Here is a 22,462-nt window from a genome sequence, read left to right as displayed (position 1 = left end):
TCATGGTAAGTTCTATAGGCAAGAGTGACTAATGGCAAACTAACTTAGTGGAAAACCTAAACTTCAAAGTTCACACTATTATTATCATGTGGTCATTAGCAAGTTGACCTTTTCATGTGGAAATAGCAACAACAAAGCTAAAGTTCAACTTTGGTGCTATCCCTGAGGAGTTTTTTTGTCTCCTTTCTCTATGCTTAGTTGGTCCGACAAAAAGTCGATTGCGTAATTGGAGCTGCATAGATACAGTGTTAAAAGAAAGTTTAGATACAGTGCTGCATAGATACAACAGCAGCATAAAACAAAAAATAAAAAGATAGATTGCTGATACTTTCGCGTTGTGCTTCAATTCAATTGGTTTATTTTTATGACAAAATTTTAGTAAGCCAATCATATCATTCTTTAAACATATGCCAGAAAGGACATCCAAATAAACCCACCTTTTTTACTTCTTGTTTCATTTACTTGCTGTTGGGACGTTAAATTTTGAGCCAGTTAAAAACAATTGTTGATTTATATGACATTCTTGGTCATTAAAAAGAACGATAATTTTGTGCAAGTCAACTCTTTGTTTCTCTGTTTTCCCACTATCACATTTAAATTTTATAAAAAAGGAAAACTGGCTCTTTTAACTAGCAGAACCTAACGAGCGGTTTTTCTTAATTTGTTTCAATTGACTTTGAACTCTTGTTATGTCATTTGTTGAAGATCTTCTTTTTGTCACTTTTGTGATTTTTTTTTATATTATCCTCCTGTTTTCACGATGACTGATAGAGTTTAATGGATAAACATTTAATGTATTATAATAGTGAACAGGTATAGGGTGTTGTGCATATGTTACTGTGAATGTCCGAAATCTGGCTAATGTCGACATTCACTCGTGAATGTCCAAAATTCTTTTTTCTCTTCTTGGATTCAATTAGCTTTGCGAATCAGATCTTTCAGTCTTATGCAAGCTTTGTTGTCTTATGCAAGTCTTATGCAAGCAAGTTGAAGTTAGGTTAGGTAGGGTATTACGCTCAGTTAGGTTTTAAATCTCAGAAATGGGATAAAAACTTAACCTAACATGTCACCATCAAACCTTGTATAAAACTGAAAAAGTTGAATGGCAACACCAACTAAATGCTACGAAAAAACAAAGTTGTTTTGGATATTCAACAATTTTGAACATTCATGGTAACACATATATCATAACACAATATCCAAATAGGGTTTGTTTTTTACTTTTTGGCTTCCTCAGAGGTTTTTATTTCCTTTTCCTGTCCTGAGATAGTCCTAGAGAAACTGGGTTGTTACTGCATAAAGGGAAAACTTCCAAAAGAGGAAGATCGGCTGCAAGAAGAACACCTTGAAAATGTTTATTTATCCCCTGAAAGGACTATATATAGTTTGTGTGTAGTAGACTGTGTGCTACAAGCTGCCTCTGTTTTCATTTGGCTACGTTTTATGTCTGAAATTAAATAAAAAAAAACAAGTTTTTTCAACTGAAAGTAAGGAGCGACTTTAAAACTTAAAACGAACAGAAATTACTTCGTATATGAAAGGGGCTGCTTCCTCATCAGCGACCCGCTCTTTACGCTAAAGTTTGACTCTTTCTCTCAACTCTTCTTTTTAAAACAGTAAAAAACTTTAGCGTAAAGAGCGCGGCGTTGATGAGGAAGCAGCCCCTTTCATATATGAAGTAATTTCTGTTCGTTTTAAGTTTTAATGTCGCTCCTTACTTTCAATTAAAAAAATTAGTTTTTTTTATTTAATTTCTGAACGTTTTTGAATCAATGCATATTTGATTTTGGCTCTCCGCAGAGAAATAATTATAACGAAATTTGTATATTTTTTTGGGGGGGGGCTAAATGGCTTTCTCATAATTTTGATCGAATGATTTTGAGAAAAAAAGAGCGGGGGAGGAAGCCTAGTTGCCCTCCAGTTTTTTGGTTAATAAAAAAGGCAACTAGAACTTTTAATTTTTTACGAATCTTTTTATTAGTAAAAGATATACGTAACTTATAAACTAGCTTACGTAAAGAATTTTTTATTCTCATGTTTTTATCACACATATGAGAGGGTTCGCCCCCTCGTCAGTACCTCTCTCTTTACACTAAATCTTAAATTTTGGCCCAATTCATTAAGAATGACCCCTGAATCACAAAAGCCATAGAATAAATAGTTGACATTACTAAAAATACTTTAGCGTAAAGAGCGAGGTATTAGGAGGAGGTGAGCCCCTCATATGTGTAATAAATTTCCGTTCGTTTTAAGTTTTAATGCTGCTCCTTACTTCCAGCTGAAAAAACCTTTTTCATATTTATTTTTTCATTGTTTTTTTTTAAATAATGCTAGTAAATCCTGCGCTCCCTTCATGGAAATTTTCTTCCCTCATGACAAATTCCTCGATGGAAAGTTCCCCCAGTATATCCCCCTCTTTTCAACCCCTCCCCCCAACCAAAAAATCCTCCTGAAAACACCTGTACACTTCCCAATAACCATTACTATATGTAATCACTGGTCAAAGTTTGTAACTTGTAGCCCCTCCCACGGGGACTATGGAGGAGTAAGTCGTCCGCAAAGACATAGTTATAAGGTTTTTCGACTATGCTGAATAAAATGGCTATCTCAGAATTTTGATCCGTTGACTTTGGGAAAATAATTAGCGTGGGAGGGGGCCTAGGTGCCCTCCAATTTTTTGGTTTCTTAAAAAGGGCACTAGAACTTTTCATTTCCGTTAGAATGAGCCCTCTCGCAACATTCTAGGACAACTGGGTCGATACGATCACCCCTGAAAAAAAAAAAAAAAAAAAAAAACACGCATCCGTGATCTGCCTTCTGGCAAAAAATACAAAATTCCACATTTTTGTAGATAGGAGCTTGAAACTTTTACAGTAGGGTTCTCTGATACGCTGAATCTGATGGTGTAATTTTCGTTAAGATTCTATGACTTTTAGGGGGTGTTTTCCCCTATTTTCTAAAATCACGCAACTTTTCTCAGGCTGGTAACTTTTGGTGCGTAAGACTAAACTTGATGAAACTTATATATTTAAAATCAGCATTAAAATGCGATACTTTTGATGTAGCTATTGGTATCAAAATTCCATTTTTTAGAGTTTTGGTTTCTATTGAGCCGGGTCGCTCCTTACTACAGTTCGTTACCACGAACTGTTTGATAGGTGTATCTAAAACTAAATTAACAAGCGTAGTTTAAGCCACAGAGAAACAGATATACTACTAGTCAAAAATGTTGTGACTCAAGTACTTTTTATTGTTTCTGCTAACTTGGAATTTTCTACAGGAGATCCGATAATATGAAATTCAACTTTTTGTTCTTACTATGTGTTTAAAATTTTGAACGGGTTTTAAAAAAAGTGAAGATTCTCTTTCAGGTATAAGCATGATGTATTTTGTAAACCCGTAAGCTTAAATCACAACTTTTACCACAAAACTACAAGACAAAATTATCTCTTTTTTTCTTTTGGTAAATTGTTAAAGTTCCTAGACCTTGTTTTTAATTGGTATATTCAACAAAAACGGCTTTTCCTGGTAAATAACTAAATTGCATTGTTTATGTCCAACAGCAGAAGAAATGATAGATTCGTTTTTCGTTCTTTCAGTATGCTTGCCGTGAGGGGTGAAAGAGAAGACTCAACTTTATATTTTATTATTGATGAAAGTGAGCAAGGATCACCTACAGAGTCATCTTCTTCAGTTGGTTCAAAAAAGAAACAAGATAAAACAAAAAATCGGCTTTCAAATGGGAGGTTTTTAAGACGAAAAAGAGATGAGGATGTGGATCCCTTAACAGTTTGCAGTTTTTGTAAACTTCCTGATTATTTGTTCTATCGAAATCCTATCAAACGAACAAGTGTGAAGCTTCCATCAACAGCGAAACTAGGTAATATTTTAAGCTACACCTTAGACAGAATTTATGGTCAGAAATTTGTGTGTTTTCAGTGTTTTGGACAGAAAAACTCTATTAATTTCATTAAAAGAAAAGCTGAAGCTAGAATTATGCTTATAAGCGCTATCAGAGTTTTAATCAATGGTACCATAGAAAAGGCTGAAAATACAGAAGAAATTGCTCTACCAGCCCTACAATTTTTTTTAATGAGCAATAATCCAATCGATTTTTGAAAGACCGATTTTGCAATTAATTGAAATAAAAATATATTTTGATTTTTTTTTTTTTTGAAAGATTGATCAAACAGTTCGTGGTAACGAACTGTAGTAAGGAGCGACCCGGCTCAATAGTAACCAAAACTCTAAAAAACGGAATTTTGATACCAATAGTTACATCAAAAGAATTTCATTTTAATGCTGATTTTAAATATGTAAGTTTCATCAAGTTTTTGGAGGGCACCTAGGCCCCCTCCCACGCTCATTTTTTCCCAAAGTCGTCGGATCAAAATTCTGAGATAGCCATTTTATTCAACATAGTCTAAAAACCTTATAAATATGTCTTTGGGGACGACTTACTCCCCCACAGTCTTCGTGGGAGGGACTGGAAGTTACAAATTTTGACCAGTGTTTGCATATAGTAAGGGTTATTGGGAAATGGAAAGATGTTTTCAGGGGGATTTTTTGGTTGGGAGGAGGGGTTAAGAAGAGGGGGTTATGTGGGGAAAACTTTCCACAAAGGAATTTGTCACGGGGGAAGAAGATTTCCATGAAGGGGGCAGCATTTTCTAGCATTATTTAAAAAACAATGAAAAAATAAAAATGAAAAAGTTTTTTCAACTGAAAGTAAGGAATAGCATTAAAACTTAAATCAAACAGAAAATACTACGCATATAAGGGGTTCACCTCCTCCTAATACCTCACTCTTTACGCTAAAGTATTTTTAGTAATTTCAACTATTTATTCTACGGCCTTTGTGATTCAGAGGACAAAATTTAAGCTTTAGCATAAAGAGCAAGGTATTGACGAGTGGGCGAACCCTGTCATATACGTAATAAAAACATACAAATATAGAAGTTTCTTACGTAAGCTAATTCGTAAGTTACGTATATCTGTTACTAATGAAAACGTTCGTAAGAAACTAAAAGTTCTTGTTACCTTTTTAAGTACCTAAAAAATGGGAGGGCAACTGTACTTCCTACCCCCTCCTTTTTTCTACTATTTATTTTACGGCCTTTGTGATTCTGGGGACAACATTTAAGCTTTAGCATAAAGAGCGAGGTATTGACGAGTGGGCTAACCCTGTCATATACGTAATAAAAACATACAAATATAGAAGTTTGTTACGTAAGCTAATTCGTAAGTTACGTATATCTGTTACTAATGAAAACGTTCGTAAGAAACTGAAAGTTCTTGTTACCTTTTTAAGTACCTAAAAAATTGGAGGGCAACTGTGCTTCCTCCCCCCTCCTTTTTTTCAAAATCATTCGGTTAAAACTATGGGAAAGTCATTTAGCCAAATAAAAAAATATGCAAATGTCGCTTTAATTATTCTTCTGCGGAGAGTCGAAATTAAAACATGGATTAACTAAAAAACGTTCAGAAATTAAATTAAAAAAAAAACAAGTTTTTTTTAACTGAAAGTAAGGAGCGACATTAAAACTTAATACGAACAGAAATTACCCCGTATATGAAAAAGGCTGCTCCCTCTTCAACGCCCTGCTCTTTACGCTAAACTTTTTGTTGTTTTAAAAAGTAGAGTTGAGAAAAAGAGTCAAACTTTAGCGTAAAGAGCGAGGCGTTGAGTTGGGGTCAAACCCTTTTATATGCGGAAGGATTAAAGTCAAACTTCAGCGCAAAGAGCAAGGCGTTGAAGAGGGAACAGCCCCTTTCACATACGGGGTAATTTCTGTTCGTTTTAAGTTTTAATGTCGCTCTTTACTTTCAGTTAAAAAAACTTGTTTTTTTTATTTAATTACTAAAAAGAAACTCATGTTGGATTATATAAAACACCCAAATAAAAATAAAAAACGATTGCTATACCAGGTTCACTGTTTTCCTTATGACTTGTAATTGAATCAGTTTTTCATAGACCGATTTTTCGGTTTTTTGAAAAAATCCTGAAAATTTGTTTTTTGAAATACCAATTACTGACAAAAAAAAAAACATAGCGGAAGACTAGAAATATGTGTTTCTGAATGTTATTTTTCTAGTAGTAATAAAATAATTCATTGGACAAAAACTCTGAATTCCAAACTTCGATTTTATGTTTGGCATGATCAAAATTAACTCACTGCGTGGTAATCGCAGGTACACAGATCTGAAGTCCCTAGGGTTACATTAGGCTAATCATAAATACAAAACCGGATCAGGCTGTTGAGACACAGTCTACCGATTTTCACTAAATTATATATTCTTTTGGTCCAAAACACAAAATGTTCAATTTAGTTAAACTTTAAAATCTTATTATATTTTGAGTTTCATACACGAGGTTTCAGTAGCGAGCTTTGGGAGCAGAAAATTGTGATCTCTATCAAACAGTTCGTGGTAACGAACTATAGTAAGGAGCGACCCGGCTCAATAGTAACCAAAAGTCTAAAAAATGGAATTTTGGTACCAATAGCTACATCAAAATAATTGCATTTTGATGTTGATTGTAAATATATAAGTTTCATCAAGTTTATTCTTACCCATCAAAAGTTACGAGCCTGAGAAAATTTGCGTTATTTTAGAAAATAGGGGGAAACACCCCCTACACGTTTTTTTTTACTGTTTTTAAATGTAGAGTTAAGAGAGAGTCAAACTTTAGCGTAAAGAGCGGGTCGTTGAGAAGGAAAAGCCCCTTTCATATACGGAGTAATTTCTGTTCGTTTTAAGTTTTAATGTCGCTCCTTACTTTCATTTAAAAACTTGTTTTTTTTATTTAATCATTTAACTAAAATCGAATTTAAGCCAAAGCTGATCCTCGGTATCAGCTGAATCTTTTTGATTTTGTTTTAACAATTTAACAATTGTTTTTAGCAATATTTGTCACTCTTTCTGTAAACGTTTGCTTTTGATTTGAGTCATGGCTCTCTTCCGACAAAACAAATCAGTCAAAAGTCTTCTCCACTAAAGTTAAAAATATTATTCAAAGTTAAAAATATATTAGAAATGGGCTGGCATTGTGGAAAAGAAATTAATTGGTTTGTTTTCAAATTTTAAAAGGAAAGAACGTATATTACCCTGTATTGATGATGCTTAACAATATGGAATAGGGGAAAAACACTATACGGTCATCCGACAAACTGTCAAAGCTGAAAAAGTTAATTTTTCAACAACAAAAAAATTACATAGAGGAAAAAATATAAGTATCACTTGTGCGTGTTTTATTTTTCATGACTATGAGATTGAACGTCACAAGACAAAATAACATGGCTTTTGACCTTGTGTTTTAGCTCTGGTACACGAATTGAATAATGAACCTTCAGCTCCACCCCCACCAGAGCTCGAATTCACTGACCTGCCATCTAGTTTTGGTGCAGAAATACCACTTCAAGAACGTGGCAAGAAAGAGAACAAAAAAACCAAAGAAGATAGAAAATCTTTATTTGCTTCAATTTTAGGACAAGGAGATGCAAAATATAAAAAGTACGATGCCAAAGGAGCCCAGGATTGCTACACAAGGGTAATGCAAGTTATGATTCTTAAATCATCGTTGTCATGGCAAAAGGCTGTATTCAGAGACACTTCGCCAATAACTGTTTTCTAATCAGTTTTCAAAAGAAGGATTAGCAGGGCAATATTTACTCTTAACTACATTCTAAGACCACGCTGGCTGTATATGACGTTTAGGATGAAAAACGAGAAAGTATTGTGTGGCTAATTACTCGGCTTTCTAATTAGTGTATTATCTTTTCCTCTCGTTTCCTAAAGTTATAAGTTCTGATTAAAGGAAAAAGCCATCTCCTGAAAAACACAAAAGCTGTCGGCTCAGAGATCTCCTTACACTGTACTTGTCACATCTAGCCGCTTTAAACAAAATGAATTTTATTGGATGGCTTGCGTTCACCTTATATTTTATATTTGACCAATAAATTACTCCCGGTGAAAGCTTAGAACTGTATTTTTTGTGACTTCCTAGCCGGATAATTTGGATACGGCTGGCTGAACAGTAACCCCTAAAAAATAACCAAGAAAACAATGGTGATTTTCATCCTGTGGACAGAAAGAAATGAAAAGACAAAAGAAGCATCCAGATCATTTTTGAGCATCTAGATCACTAAGTTCTTTTTTAAAAAGCTCTGGTTCTGGCCTCTCTTGTGCCCAAGGCAAAATCTTGATTAGCCCCCTCCCCCCTCTGTCTCCGAAAAATTGTCAGGCCAAGCTTTAACAAAAAATTTATCTATTAACACCATTTTCCGTTTATTTAAATCTGACTATTCTTATTTTAGCATCTACAAAATTCTTAAGTATCTCGTTAGGTATGGTGATGAGGATATAGAAAAAATGAAAATTTTGGATTCAATTTGCTTATACTTATTGTACCCTCTACTTAATCTAAAATAAAAATAAGATTTAAAAAATTGCAAAATGATTATAATCTTTAGCTTATTTCATTGAAATTTCGTGCACCTAAAACATCTGCGCCCAGGGCAAGTTCCCCACTATCCTCCCTTAAACCACCTCTGAATGGATTCCAATAAGCTAAATTAAACCTGATGTTGGCTCTCTTATAAAATCCCATTCTAAGTGGAAGTCGTCACCTATTACAATCGAAAGAAAATTGCAGGACCGGTTTTCACACTCTGACTAAATTTATCGAGTTAGAAAACAAAACAAAGCTGATCCCATGAAAAGAACTTTGCTAGTGCTATCTTCCTCAGGTGTTCTTTATGCTACTCACACCCAAAACTTTTTTTTCAGCCTGGATGAACTAAAGCGGATTCTAGGCGCTGGGATCGGTCACGGGCCGTGCCCCAAACTTCTTGGTTTCTTGAATCTGATTTGTTGAAAACTCGTTGAATTTGTATCTTGTTTACCAAAAGTGCAACAACGTTGAGCTTCAAGTTTGATGTCAGACTGAATCGAGTGTAAAAACACTTTTTGAGATAGACTATCTTATCGCCTCTTTGAATAAGGCTAGCAATAGAAGAACTTGAAATCTTTCAAAATAAGCTCAAGTCTCTTGAAGTTTTTCATTAATTTACGCGATTAAAAAAGTGTAAAAATTTATATTTACCGTTACAAAAAAACTTAACGTCTTAGGAGTACCAGATAAATAAACTTTTATTCAGTCCTATTTAAGACTCAATCTAATATATGAATCCCAAATGGGCTAACACGCCTTTTTTTTTAACAAATCATCGTATTTGTTTTTACAACTTCAATACTGTATAGATAGAGCGGATTTACGACTCAATTGTTTTGGAGAAAATATCCTCATCTATCAAAATGGAGGATCATTTCTCTACTACAAATACCTTGGCAAACTAATTGAATTTTTAACCTGATACATCAAAGTTCAAGAACGTCGAGCTTTTGGACTCGGTCTCAGGCTGAGCCAACGTCTTTAACGTCGTTTAAGATTTCAGGTCATAGCTGGCTTTTCACTTAGACTTGCATGACTTGAAAATCTCCAAAGTAAACTTAGTTCTGTTTTTTAAATTTATCTAAATGATAAATTGTGCTCAAAACAGTAAAACTTAATCGCTCTGCGTTACTCCATGAAGCCTCGAGAACGCAGCTTGAGCCGCATTTGAGTTGGAATTACAATGTCGACAAACAGTCGACATCATGTCAACATTTATAACTTAGCATTTGATTTGTGCCTCTTTATTTCGATTTGGAATAGCCTATTGAATGTATTTTTCGTAGTACTTTGAATTTGTTAATTTAGCATTCTTTAATATAGACTTAATCTATCGCTTGCTTTTATTCAGCATATTAAATGATTGTAATAGTCCTCATCTCTCTTGAAAACAAACAAGCCATCTTAAATACAAAAGTTGTCATAATTTGAGGTTCAAATTAGAATTTAGTGATTCAATTTGTAATTCTTTTGTCAAAAAAGAATACGCTTTTTATCTGTCGTCAAGACACGGCAAAATATTGATAATTTCTTTGCAAATCAAATGCATGCTGTATTGACAGAGAATCAAATAAAATGGCAAAATTCCTTGTCTTGGTGATGAGCCAAAGATTGTTGATGCTTACGCAGATATCTCATTTCAATATTATTGCAATGCTCAACAGCCATCCGATTAGATGATTTACCATCCTAAATACTGACGATATCCAATGACATTTGCGCTAGATTACACGGGCGGGGTGGTTTCGTTAGATAACCATTGCAATTGAGGGACACTTAGTTTCATGTATTTTGCTGGGAGTGAGATATCTGGTAGAGATAATCTATGAGTGAGTTATTAATTAGAACAAGCCTCGATAATTTTAGTACCCAAGAAATGTGAAAACAACTGGAAACCTATTGCTAATATTGGATGTCAGAAAATTCAGTAAAGTATTGCAGATTACATGATAGTGTCCTCATCCAATTAGACTTCCAGTGGGATCATTACTGGCTAAAACCAATATAATATAAAAACAAAAGTCAATAGTATATTTAAATGGTAATTAGTGATGAATCTTCTCTGAAATATTCTCTTTGCACACTCCCTCCTAGAAAAAATGATGTAAAGTAATTGTTCCTATGCATTTTTATTTTTTATTTTAGAAAATATGAGACCTTCCTTTGAGATCATAGTTCATGCATTAAGGGAGTTGCTGTTATGCCATTTATTAAGTTTATTGGTTTTCAAAGAGTTATTGAATTAGCAAACTGGTAACCCAAAGTCAGAATCAGAGGATGTATCACAAATTTCCATGATTTTATAGGACACAAAATAATTGAAAACTAATATGAGCAGGTGACTAGTGTGACTTTATAGTAGTATTTGATATATAAACTCTTCGTAAAATTATTCAAACGACCTTATGCTTTTTATCCCAATCAAGAACTGTAAAAATTTATATTTGCCGTTAAAAAGTTTTCAGAAGAATTATTGTTAACCGCTATTGATTTTGGCCATGATAATATACTATACTATATAGGTTACATCAGATGTTTCCTCATATCTGATTTTTCATATCACAGATGATCATGTTTGATTATATAGATATATATATACATGATATGTTTTAACTGGAAAAGTTTCTAACTTAAAATAGTTCTTCAATTGAAACTTTAGAAAATGATGCTCACTCGCTTTCTTTTAAAAAGCTAAAAACAAAAATAGTAGAAGAAAATTAAATATCAATTATGATAAAAAATGTCAGCATCATATGAAGTGATTATGAGTCAGCCACTTCAGTGAACTATTCAAGTTCTTAATTTATGGGCTATTTTAAATAACAAAAAAAAAAACTCAATTTAAATGTTTACAAAACTAGAAGCTAGGAAACTTGGACATTTGCCCTTGCCTATTGCCCAGTTTTATTAAAATTTAATGTTCATTTGAGTTAGATGTCCTGTGGACAAGAACTGAAGGCTTTTTCCTTCAGCCCAGATTGGGTCTTGATCCTTGAAACTTATAAATAGAAAATCAGTTTTTGCTTCCAACCAGGTTTGGTCAAGATCTAATAACCCCATCCATTAGATGTCCTGATGACAAGAGTATTGGGACCCAATCACCAATATAGGCCAGACCGTGTAAAACCTCCTAAGCAGCACAACTAGAAGATTTATAATTTAATTTTTTAAGTTAGGTTATCTTGCAACAGCCTATTCTAGTAGATGGAAGAATGAAAAAAAACTCAGAACGTATGACACAAAAGCATAGTTGTGACACTTGGTCTTAATTCAAATCAAATTTAACCTTGATCAAGAAGCCCCTCCTGATAATATTTCCTGATGATAACAACTTTGAGACCCGCCACCCGCCCTTTCTTCTTCCATAAATGTGTTATAGGATACGCACCTCCCGGGGACATGGCTGTGACGGTAGCTCTCACTTCTAAAAAGTTTGGCTTTAATACAGCCATATTTCCTATCTGATGTGGCTGCTGGTATGACATGAATTTATGGATCTTCCCTCTCCCTACTCAGAGAGTGGGTTGAACCCAGACATGACTGTGACAGTAGCTCTTATTTCAAAAAAGTTTGGCTTTAATACAACCATGTTTTCTATCTGATGTGGCTGCTGGTATGACATGAAAATATGGATCTTCCCTCTCCCCACTCAGAGAGTGGGTTGAACCCGCAACACCACAAGGCTCAATTAGGGCGTTTACTCTAACACCCACACAGTTTGATTAAACTCTAATAAGTTTTTTTAGACATCCACATAGACATCCACAAAGTACAACTAAGAAACCAACCTTTAATTTCCACGAAGTTTATTTTAAATTTAATAATCTCTTCTTTTGCATAATTTGTTAGTAAAAATTAGAGATGATCAGCTTTACTCCCCTGAAAGAAATACGGTCAGATTTTGATCCTCAGATTCTAGTATGATTACAAAGACACTAGCTCTTGCTTTTCAACAATTTCGGTCTAAATCTGGAAATACGCTCTGGTAGATACTCTGATAACAAGTGCTTCGGACCCCCACCTCTCTGGTTGAGCTCGAGCTGTTTCGAAATTCTAGTGTACATATAAGGGGTGAAGGAACCTTCTACAGCTTTCAAGTTAATTGTGTTGCGAGAGCAACACTTTGGTTTTGTCCCGTTTTTTTTTTCCTATGCCGCCGATGTCGGCTTATTCCTGGAAACTGGTAAGGGACTAACCTGTGCAGTTTTTACGGAAAGTGTGGACCTCAGACCGGATTGATGAATATGGCATTACATTTTGGAAAGCTCCGCAGAACTCTTGCCTGGGGCCAAAAAGGATGGTTTTTGCTTGTCCACGATCCAGAGCCTATGGTGTGGGAAGTGAAGTGGAGTTATATAGCCTATGTCAGAGAGGAGTATCTGAAGTTGTGCAGCCAAACTTTTGTTTCATCAAACCATGTTTCTGCTTTCGAGTGGAAAGCTCCGTTCTAGCAGGCAAGCAGGCAGGCACCACTTTCAAATTGAAGATGGACTAAAATATATAAGTATTAAATATATGCGGCAGTTACCCGGCCCCACAGCCAATATATCTTCTTTGAGTGATAAATAAAAAAAATTACAGAAGCAAAAAAGTGGCATTTTCCCATGGGTCCGAAAGTGCTGCCGTGATTTCGGCTGGGTTTATCATTTGTTTTTTCGGATTTGGGATTGAGGTAGAGAAGTGTTATCACATGTACCTCTTAAACTTTAAATTTCTGTCATTGCTAAAGAAATTGGAGCTTATCTTTTCCTCCTTTCTAAGGGGTGACGTCAAAAAGTTGGCCTACGTAAAAAAAAAAAAAAATCAACTTTTGAACTAAGACAGATAGAATTTTTTTTTTGACGGCAATCGATAGTCCTTGATATCCTGATCAAAGTATATACCATCCATTTTTTGGTACAAAAATTCCTTCATTAGATATACTAGTTTGAAAGTTTCAAGGGGTTGACAACTTCAATAGTAGGGTACACACTGAAACCAAAAATAGGCCGATACCAATTGTGAGACAAGTAGAGGACTTTTAAGCAACAGTCAGCTGTTAGACCATAATCATCTTCGGCAATAATGGGTTTGCAACTTTGGCTAGTTGGTGTACCTATTATTTGTTTCCGGTTTATTTGATGGTAAAACCAATTTGGTTCCAGTGGTAAGACATGCAGGGGACTTGTAAGTAATAATCGTCTGTTTGGCTACAATCATCTTCAGTGAAGAGGGGTTTGTAACTTTTTCTAGTTGGTGTAGCCTACCCATACTCACTGTAACCTAGAATTAAGTGTTTACGCAACAGGTACAAACGATAACGTAAAACAATGAAGTAGTTTCGTAATAATTAGTGTCACCTTTTGTATTTTAATCCTGAAAAGTTACGGATATCTTTATAATACCAACTAGGTTATATAAGATATTGTTACAAGTTTTCATCCGTCACGATGTCTACGATTGAAAAGGATAAAGTTCAACTGGCTGCAAAGTAAATTTAGTCGCTTCTTTCGTATTCTTTTGTTATTGTTGTTTTTTCAACGCTGAGGAATGCCCTTAGATCGTATGGTTACTGATCGCGTTCGTCTTTGAACATAACGTTTTAAAAGCTTCGATAGGCTTACAACTTCAGCGTTTAACCGATAGCAAAGAAACAAAACCAAAGTGTTGCTCTCGCAACACTTTATTCGGCGAAGCCGGAGAGAGGTTACCGTAACACTTCACGTTGCTCAGGCAAAGTAGGTCTAGATTTGATTGACTTTGTCATAAGGATTGCGTCAAAAGTTATGTTAAAATATTCCATCAAATTGATATCAAATGAAAACATTTTCTGAGATTTAGATTATACAGATGATATCCTATGAGTTTCCTATTTATAAATCTTAGCCGAATGGAATGGATTTTAGAGGCTTTGAGCGCTCAGGGTACGACAATAAGCGATAAGATATATGTTAAGAAGAGTAAGTCACTTAGGCTAAGAAGAGGACGATGAGGTAATATTACCTAACAAGCAAATTAATCAAGTGGCTGATTTCAGTAACCTGGTTAGCATGTAACCAGTCTAATTATAAATTATATATAAAAAATTAGTCTAAGATATTAGATTAGGATATTGGAAACCACGATGATAATACTGATCAAGTATTCCCTCGAACGTTGCGGTTTTGAAAGGTCAAAGAAGAAAGGCTAGAAGTTTTGTTGAGGGTCAATCTGTGCAGAATATCAAGGAACAACTGCACATAATTATAATGTTCAATTTTTTTCTATGGCTATAGTGAAAGAAATATTTCTAGATGAAGGATGATAGATTGACAAGATTTACTTTTTTTGTAAGCCAAATAAACAGCAGATCACCCGATACAGGCTCTGAAGAAGTCATAAAAAGAAATGGAAGGAGATTGAAACTACGAGAGCAAGCATAGAATAAAGCTTTGAGCAGGTTGTGGTGGAGGATGAGATTAAAATCTTTCTCTCTCTCTCCATCTCTTTCTCTCCCTTTGTTTCTTACCTAGGCTCCACTGCCGTGGCAATATATTGCCAAAAACTCGTCTGAATATTTTGGGATAAATAAAACTATGGCTACTACAATGCAAGGCAGGAGGGTAGGGCGTTTGACCCCCCCTCAAACCCTTGAAATGTTTGTCCGACTCGTGAAATATAACGAAAATGCATACACACATCTTTTCGATGCATGTTAAAAGTTTTTGTTTAAAAACCCCCTTTTAAATAAAGTGCCCCCCCCCTAATGAAAATCCAGGAAATAGTCCTGCCCTGCTATAATTTTTCAAACTCAATAGAAAAACCTATACCAGTATAAAGCCAAATATATGACTCGTAGTTGGTCAAGAGAGACAACCTAATAATTAAAATCTTCGCGTGATTCGAATGTTCATGTTAATGCTTGTTTGACAAAATTCCTTCTAAAACAATTTTTAGTGTAGAGAAGGCAAATGAATTGATAGATGAACATTATTTGTAAAGAATAAAACAGCTGAAAAAAAACATGCACAGCTATTAGCATTTACTTAAAATTGGTAACGGAATTAGAATTAACTACAAAGAGTAGTTCAGCTATCCTACGGAAACTATAATTATTAAAATGAGGAAGTATCTGCCCATCGATCCCTGGCCACGGTATTACCAAGCAGAGTATCCTGGGTTTATTTTGAATCAAGGAATCAGTGGCGTCACTTCCCAAGTGAGGCCCCAGATGGGCAGGGGTCGTGGACGCGAAAGGTGAGCAGGGGAGGAAAAGTGTCACCTAGATTCCTCCACGTTAATTTTGAAAAATAACTTCTTAGGAGTATTTTGATTGAAAGCTCCTTTTTTGCATTTTTATCGAAGAAATTGAAAAAAAGACAAATTTTCCCTTAGATTTTCAGAAATAAATTTTTCTCTCCTATATTTTCCACGATTAGCGAGAGTCTAAGCAATTAAGTCCATTTTTGTTCGGCTTTTAAGTTATTTTTGTCATTCAAAGAAAATCTCTGATTTAACTGATGAATCAGTAGTTTTTTTGGAAAGTCAACAGAACGCCAGTAGGCAAAATAAAATCACTATGCAAGAAACCAAAAACAAAGGCAACGCTATACTTCAGAGAGGGCTCATTTGAGGGCTCAAGTTCTAGTGCCCTTTTTAAGTCAAGAGTGATCGGTGGGCGACTAGCAGCCCCCCCCCCACGCCTTTTCCTCTCAAATTTATCCGATAAACATTTTGAGATAGCCATTTTGTTAAAAATCCTTCAAAGATGAAATAACTAAAACTCCAGAGTCACCAAAACCCTCAGCGTCCAGGGGCAAGAGTTGTAAGTTTTGCCCTGAGGACATATAAGGGCTAAATGGCTTTCTCTTAGTTTTGATCAGACGATTTTGAGAAATAAGGGGTGGAGAAAGAGGTCTAGTTGCCCTCCAATTTTTCGATTACTTAAAAAGGCAACTAGGACTTTTAATTTTTAACGGTTTATTAGTAAAAAATATACGTAACTTAAGAATTAACTTACGTAACAAACTTTCATAATATTATATTGTTATTATGTATACGAGGGGGTTTGTACCCTCGTTAATACCTCGCTCTTTACACTAAATCATAAGTTTTGTCCCAATTCTTTAAGAATGACCCCTGAATCAGAAAGGCCGTAGAATAAATAGTTGAAATTACTAAAAATACTTTAGCATAAAGAGCGAGGTATTTATCTCCTCCTAAATACCTCGCTCTTTATGCTAAAATATTTTTAGAACCCCTCATATGCGTAATAATCTCTGTTCGTTTTAAGTTTCAATGCTTATCCTTCCTTTCATTTGAAAAAACGTTTTCATGTTTATTTTTCATTGTTTTCTTATAATAATGCTAGAAAATCCTGCACCCTTTTCATTGAATTTTTCTTCCCCCATGACATATTTCTCCAAGGAAAGATCCTCCCACATAGCCCCCTCCCCTCAGCCCCACCCCCAAACAAAATAAAATCCCCCTGAAAACGTCTGTACACTTCCCAATAACCATTACTACATGCAAACACTGATCAAAGTTTGTAACTTGCAGCCCCTCCCCCAGGAATTGTGGGGGAGTAAGTCATCCCCAAAGACATAGTTATAAGGTTTTTTTTACTACGCTGAATAAAATGGCTATTTCAAAATTTTTATCCGTTGACTTTGGGAAAAAAATGAGCGTGGGAGGGGGCCTGGATGCCCTCCAATTTTTTTGGTCACTTAAAAAGGGCACTAGAACTTTTCATTTCCATTAGAATGAGCCCTCTTGCGACATTCTAGGACCGATACGGGGTCCTTGGTCGATACGATGACCCCTGGAAAAAACAAACAAAAAAAACAAAGAAAAACAAACAAACAAACAAATAAACAAGCACCCGTGATTTGTCTTCTGGCAAAAAATACGAAATTCCGCATTTTTGTAGATAGGAGCTTGAAACTTCTACAGTAGTGTTCTCTAATACGCTGAATCTGATGGTGTCATTTTCGTTAAGATTCTACGACTTTTAGGGGGTGTTTCCCCCTATTTGCTTAAATAATACAAATTTTCTCAGGCTCGTAGCTTTTGATGGGTAAGACTAAAGTTGATGAAACTTAAATATTTAAAATCAGCATTAAAATGCAATTCTTTTGATGTAGCTATTGATATCAAAATTCCATTTTTTAGAGTTTTGTTTACTATTGAGCCGGGTCGCTCCTTACTACCGTTCATTACCACGAACTGTTTGAAACTATGTGTGTCTTGAACACTCTTGGAAAGAACTAATAGAATTAAACTGAAGATTTGATATATAATGATACTAGTTGCTAAAGCTCATCAGCTAAAGAGTTTGTTTTACTTAAATTTTCATTTTATTTGCGAAATACGCAGTAGGCTTCAGAGTTTTACAGTTAGGGAAACGGGCAGTAGCCAAACTCTAGTTAGTCGTGACATCTATATGTGTCTTGAGCACTCACAGAAAGAACTAATAAAATTAAACTGAATGTTTGATATATAATGATACTAATTGCCAAAAGATCCTTGGTTCAAGATTTTAATTCTCTGAAATTTTCATTTTATTTTCAATGTTGCAAGAAGTACGAAAGAAAAAACTTGAATATAATTCGTTTCAGTAAAGCGTCAATGACGCAGGAGGCTTTATACTTTTACTGCTAGGGAAGGGACAGCATCCAAATTCTTGTTTGTACTATTTTTTTCATTAAATAATGAATAGTACTTAAAGGTACTATTGTAATTAATAGTACTGGGAGCCTGGGCTTCTTCCAAGCTCGGGCAGTCGGTATTTAGCAGGCTTGCATATATTCAATCCTGTAATGTTTATTAGCGTAACCTAAGCAATCATGACGTGAATTTAATTCATCTTTCTTGTTAGCGCATCAAAGAATAGTTTGTTTTATAGGAGTCGTTTTATTCTCAGACTTATTGTGATTCTTACTGTTGCTTCTCTTATAGCTGCGAATTTTATTTACTATTCGATGTGATCATCCCTGTCGCTTTTTTTTCCAACCGTGGATTTTGTTATCCTTTATTTCCATTTGAGATTCGTAGTGATGCTTGTTGACAAATGTCTTCTAGCCGTCATCTATCTTCATTCATCATTACATCAGACATTTTCCCATCCCTTTTGCTTTAGCTATTTGGATTTTTTCAAAAGCGTTCTCAATAAAATAATTATGCATACATATATACAGAAATAAATATACAGTTGTATCTTTGAATGGAGTAATTATATTCATTATTCTTTATCTTTAAGTCCCTTGGGGTTAAATAAGCTGTTTCCATTGAGTTAAGAAATTTTGGCGTAAATTCAGTTCCTACTTCCTGTCAATGCTTCAAAGAATAATCCCTTTTATAGGGTTTGTCTTCTTTTGGGACTTGTTGTGATTATCACAGTTCTTGTTGTTGGGACTTGTTGTGATTATCACATTATCACTCTTCTAACCGTATTCACGAGTAGTCGCTGCTGCAACCACAGCAGCAGTGGCCATGAAATTGTCAAGTTAATACCCTCACCCGTCTTAAGATATTCCATATACATTTTTTTCTGATAACTTGGATGAACATAGTGTCTTTTGATTTAGTTCACAACTTCCCGAAGCTTCATCTCAATACCCTTAGCCTTTTCAAGCAAACATGATTAAACATTTTCCCCCTTTTCCAGTAACAAATCCTGCCTGTAAAAAATGGACGTATTGTTTAATTCGCTTTTTTGCCCTAGGAGCTGAGGTCGAAGCAGGGCATCCCTGCAGGCTGAATTGTTAAATCTTTTGACTCTTTTAAATAAATTTACTTTTAAAACTTTTAATCTGTATTACAATTTCATCTAGAATAGTACGAGGGAAGGGGGCTTGTTGCCCTCCGATTCATCTTCGACATTCTTCTCAACATGCATTGACAGTTTTAACTTAATACGTCAGCCTTTACTTAGATATTGCTGCTGTGCTGTTGAGCCACAAACATCTTGGATAAGTTAAGATTTTGGATAAGCCATAGCAACACATATTACAGTCTACAAACAAGCTAAGGAACAAAAACAACTTTAGGTAATACAAATCAAATCAATAAAAAGAGCAACAAAAGAACCAGAGAATGCACAGAATACAGTCAACAAACATAACTCAAGAACAGAATACAACTATACAACAACAATACGCCTAACAAACTATAACCTCAAACTTGATTCCCTATGTTTAATCCCTAAACGAAGAAACTTCCACAACTGTTTAATAGCATATGCGTTCCTCTCAGCCATCCACTCAGTTAGCCAACATTCACTCCCAAACTTTCGTCCAAAACATTCCCTCCGCAATTCAGACAGCTCTTGACACTCGGATACAAAATGAAATAAGTTTTCATTCACATATCCAAACATAGGGCAAAAGTAGGGTCCAGCTGCCGGCCTAAACTTTCCCAAAAATTTCCTTCTCTTACCTAAATCCAAACTATCCCCTCTTACCGACAAAAGAAATTCTTCAGATCCTCTTTATTCAATCCAAATTCAAAATAAACCTCCTCCCCCAAAAATCTTAGATCGGGAGCAAAACCTCAAAGACATCGATTGGTCCTTATGGGCTTGAAACTTTTGGATTTCTTGGTCATTTAGGTTTCACTGGACTTCCTTCCATACTGACACGCTTTCGCCCATTGGGTCTTTTCCTTCATTCCACTCCTTTGAAAGGCCACAAAGGCTCAGTATTTTCTTGACCTGGTTTGGCCACGAATCACGTCTACCGTCCTTCAAGCTCTCCGAATAAGCTGCCTTAAAAATCCGAACTCTATGTCGCCTGATTATTTTCCTCCAGAATTTTACCGTTCTAACCAATTTAAGACTCCTTAAGGTTATTAAATAAAAAAACAAATTTTTTTAAATGAAAGTAAGGAGCGACATTAAAACTTAAAACGAACAGAAATTACTCCGTATATGAAAGGGGCTTTTCCTCCTCGACACCCCGCTCCTTACGCTAAGTTTTTTATTGTTTTAAAAAGCAGAGTTGCGAGAAAGAATCAAACTTTAGTGCAAGGAGCGAGGTGTCGAGGAGGAAAAGCCCCTTTCATATACGGAGTAATTTCTGTTCGTTTTAAGTTTTAATGTCGCTCCTTACTTTCATTTAAAAAAATTTGTTTTTTTTTATTTAATTTCTGAAAGTTTTTGAATTAATGCATGTCTGATTTTGGCTCTCCGTACATAAATTACTAAAATGAAATTTGTATATTAATTCTTTTTTTGGCTAAATGGCTTTCTCTTAGTTTTGATCAGACGATTTTGAGAAATAAGGGGTGGGGAAGGAGGTCTAGTTGCCCTCCAATTTTTCGGTTACTCAAAAAGGCAACTAGATCTTTTAATTTTTAACGAATGTTTTTATTAGTAAAAAAAAACGTAACTTAAGAATTAACTTACGTAACAAACGTACATAACTTACGTAACTTACGTTACGTTTTATCCCAATTCATTAAGAATGACCCCTGAATCAGAAAGGCCGTAGAATAAATAGTTGAAATTATTTAAAAAAATTTTAGCATAAAGAGCGAAGTATTTATCTCCTCCTAAATACCTCGCTCTTTATGCTAAAGTATTTTTAGAACCCTTCATATGCGTAATAATCTCTGTTCGTTTTAAGTTTTAAGTTGCTTCTCCTTACTTTCAATTGAAAAAACTTTTTCATGTTTATATTTTCATTGTTTTTTTTTATAGTAATGCTAGAAAGTCCTGCGCCCTTTTCATTGAATTTCTCTTCCCCCATGAAATACTCCTCCAAGGAAAGATCCTCCCATATAGCCCCCTCCCCTGAACCCCACACCCAAACCAAAAAAATCCCCCTGATAACGTCGGTACACTTCCCAGTAACCATTACTGTATGTAAACATTGGTCAAAGTTTGTAACTTGCAGCCCCTCCCCCAGGGACTGTGGGGGGTAAGTCATCCCCAAAGACATAGTTATTATGGTTTTCGACTATGCGGAACAAAATGGCTATCTCAAAATTTTGATCCGTTGACTTTGGGAAAAAATGAGCGTGGGAGGGGGCCTAGGTGCCCTCCAATTTTTTTGGTCACTTAAAAAGGGCACTAGAACTTTTCATTTCCGTTAGAATGAGCCCTCTTGCAACACTCTAGGACCACTTGGTCGATACGATGACCCCTGGGGAAAAAAAAAACAAAAAAAAAACAAATAAACACGCACCCGTGATTTGTCTTCTGGCAAAAAATACGAAATTCCACATTTTTGTAGGTTGGACCTTGGAATTTTTTCTATAGGGTTCTCTGATACGCTGAATGCGATGGTGTAATTTTCGTTAAGATCCTATGACTTTTAGGGGGTGTTACCCCCTATTTTCCAAAATAAGGCAAATTTTCTCAGGCTCGTAACTTTTGATGACAAAGACTAAATTTGATGAAATTTATATATTTAAAATCAGCATAAAAATCCGATTCTTTTGATATATCTTTTAGTATCGAAATTCCGTTTTTTAGAGTTTCGTTTACTATTGAGCCGGGTCGCTCCTTACTACAGTTCGTTACCACGAACTGTTTGAAAAGCCCTAAATCTCCATTCAGTACCACTGAACTAAATGAATCCAAGCCTAGGATTAGATTAAAATATCAAAGCTGAACTAATTCTAGCTTAGCTCCTTTTGCAAAACCCCAAACCTCAGAGCCCCAATATGAACTAGAAGCTACTTTTGTTTGAAAAACTCTTTTCTGGATCCTCATGTCAGCAAGCTGACTGAAATTACTTCTCAAAATCATATTTATTAGCCTAATAACCTCTTAAATTACAATCATCTATGTGCCTAGACATCCCCCTTAATTCACTAAACTTAACAGCCAAATAAACAAATTCTTCTTCAACCTCTAACCTCATTCCTCCAAAATTAAAATGAACCTCAGAATCAACAGTCCCTTTGCTCCTAAATACTAATTCTACTGACTTCTTGACGTTTAACTCTAAATTCTTCTTTTCAAAATAATTTTTTATTATATCTAAATGCTTTTGGAGATTATCTCTACTATCCGCCACTAGAGCTGTCATCCGCGAATAACATACATGT

General features: G+C 35.1%; 1 protein-coding gene across 1 annotated transcript in view; it reads left to right on the top strand.

The window, feature by feature from the left end:
* The first annotated feature begins 3,598 nt into the window (after positions 1-3,598).
* Positions 3,599-22,462, top strand: part of LOC136031402 (uncharacterized) — a 91,937-nt gene continuing 73,073 nt past the window's right edge. The window contains exons 1-2 of the mRNA XM_065710947.1: positions 3,599-3,880; positions 7,320-7,549. Coding sequence (XP_065567019.1) covers positions 3,601-3,880; positions 7,320-7,549 — 510 coding nt within the window. The 5' untranslated portion in view covers positions 3,599-3,600. The remainder of the gene's footprint in view (positions 3,881-7,319; positions 7,550-22,462) is intronic.

Source organism: Artemia franciscana, chromosome 9 (assembly GCF_032884065.1).
Source record: "Artemia franciscana chromosome 9, ASM3288406v1, whole genome shotgun sequence".
NCBI lineage: Eukaryota > Metazoa > Arthropoda > Branchiopoda > Anostraca > Artemiidae > Artemia > Artemia franciscana.
Note: the sequence above shows the minus strand (reverse complement) of the source record. Positions and strands in the feature narration are given on the sequence as shown.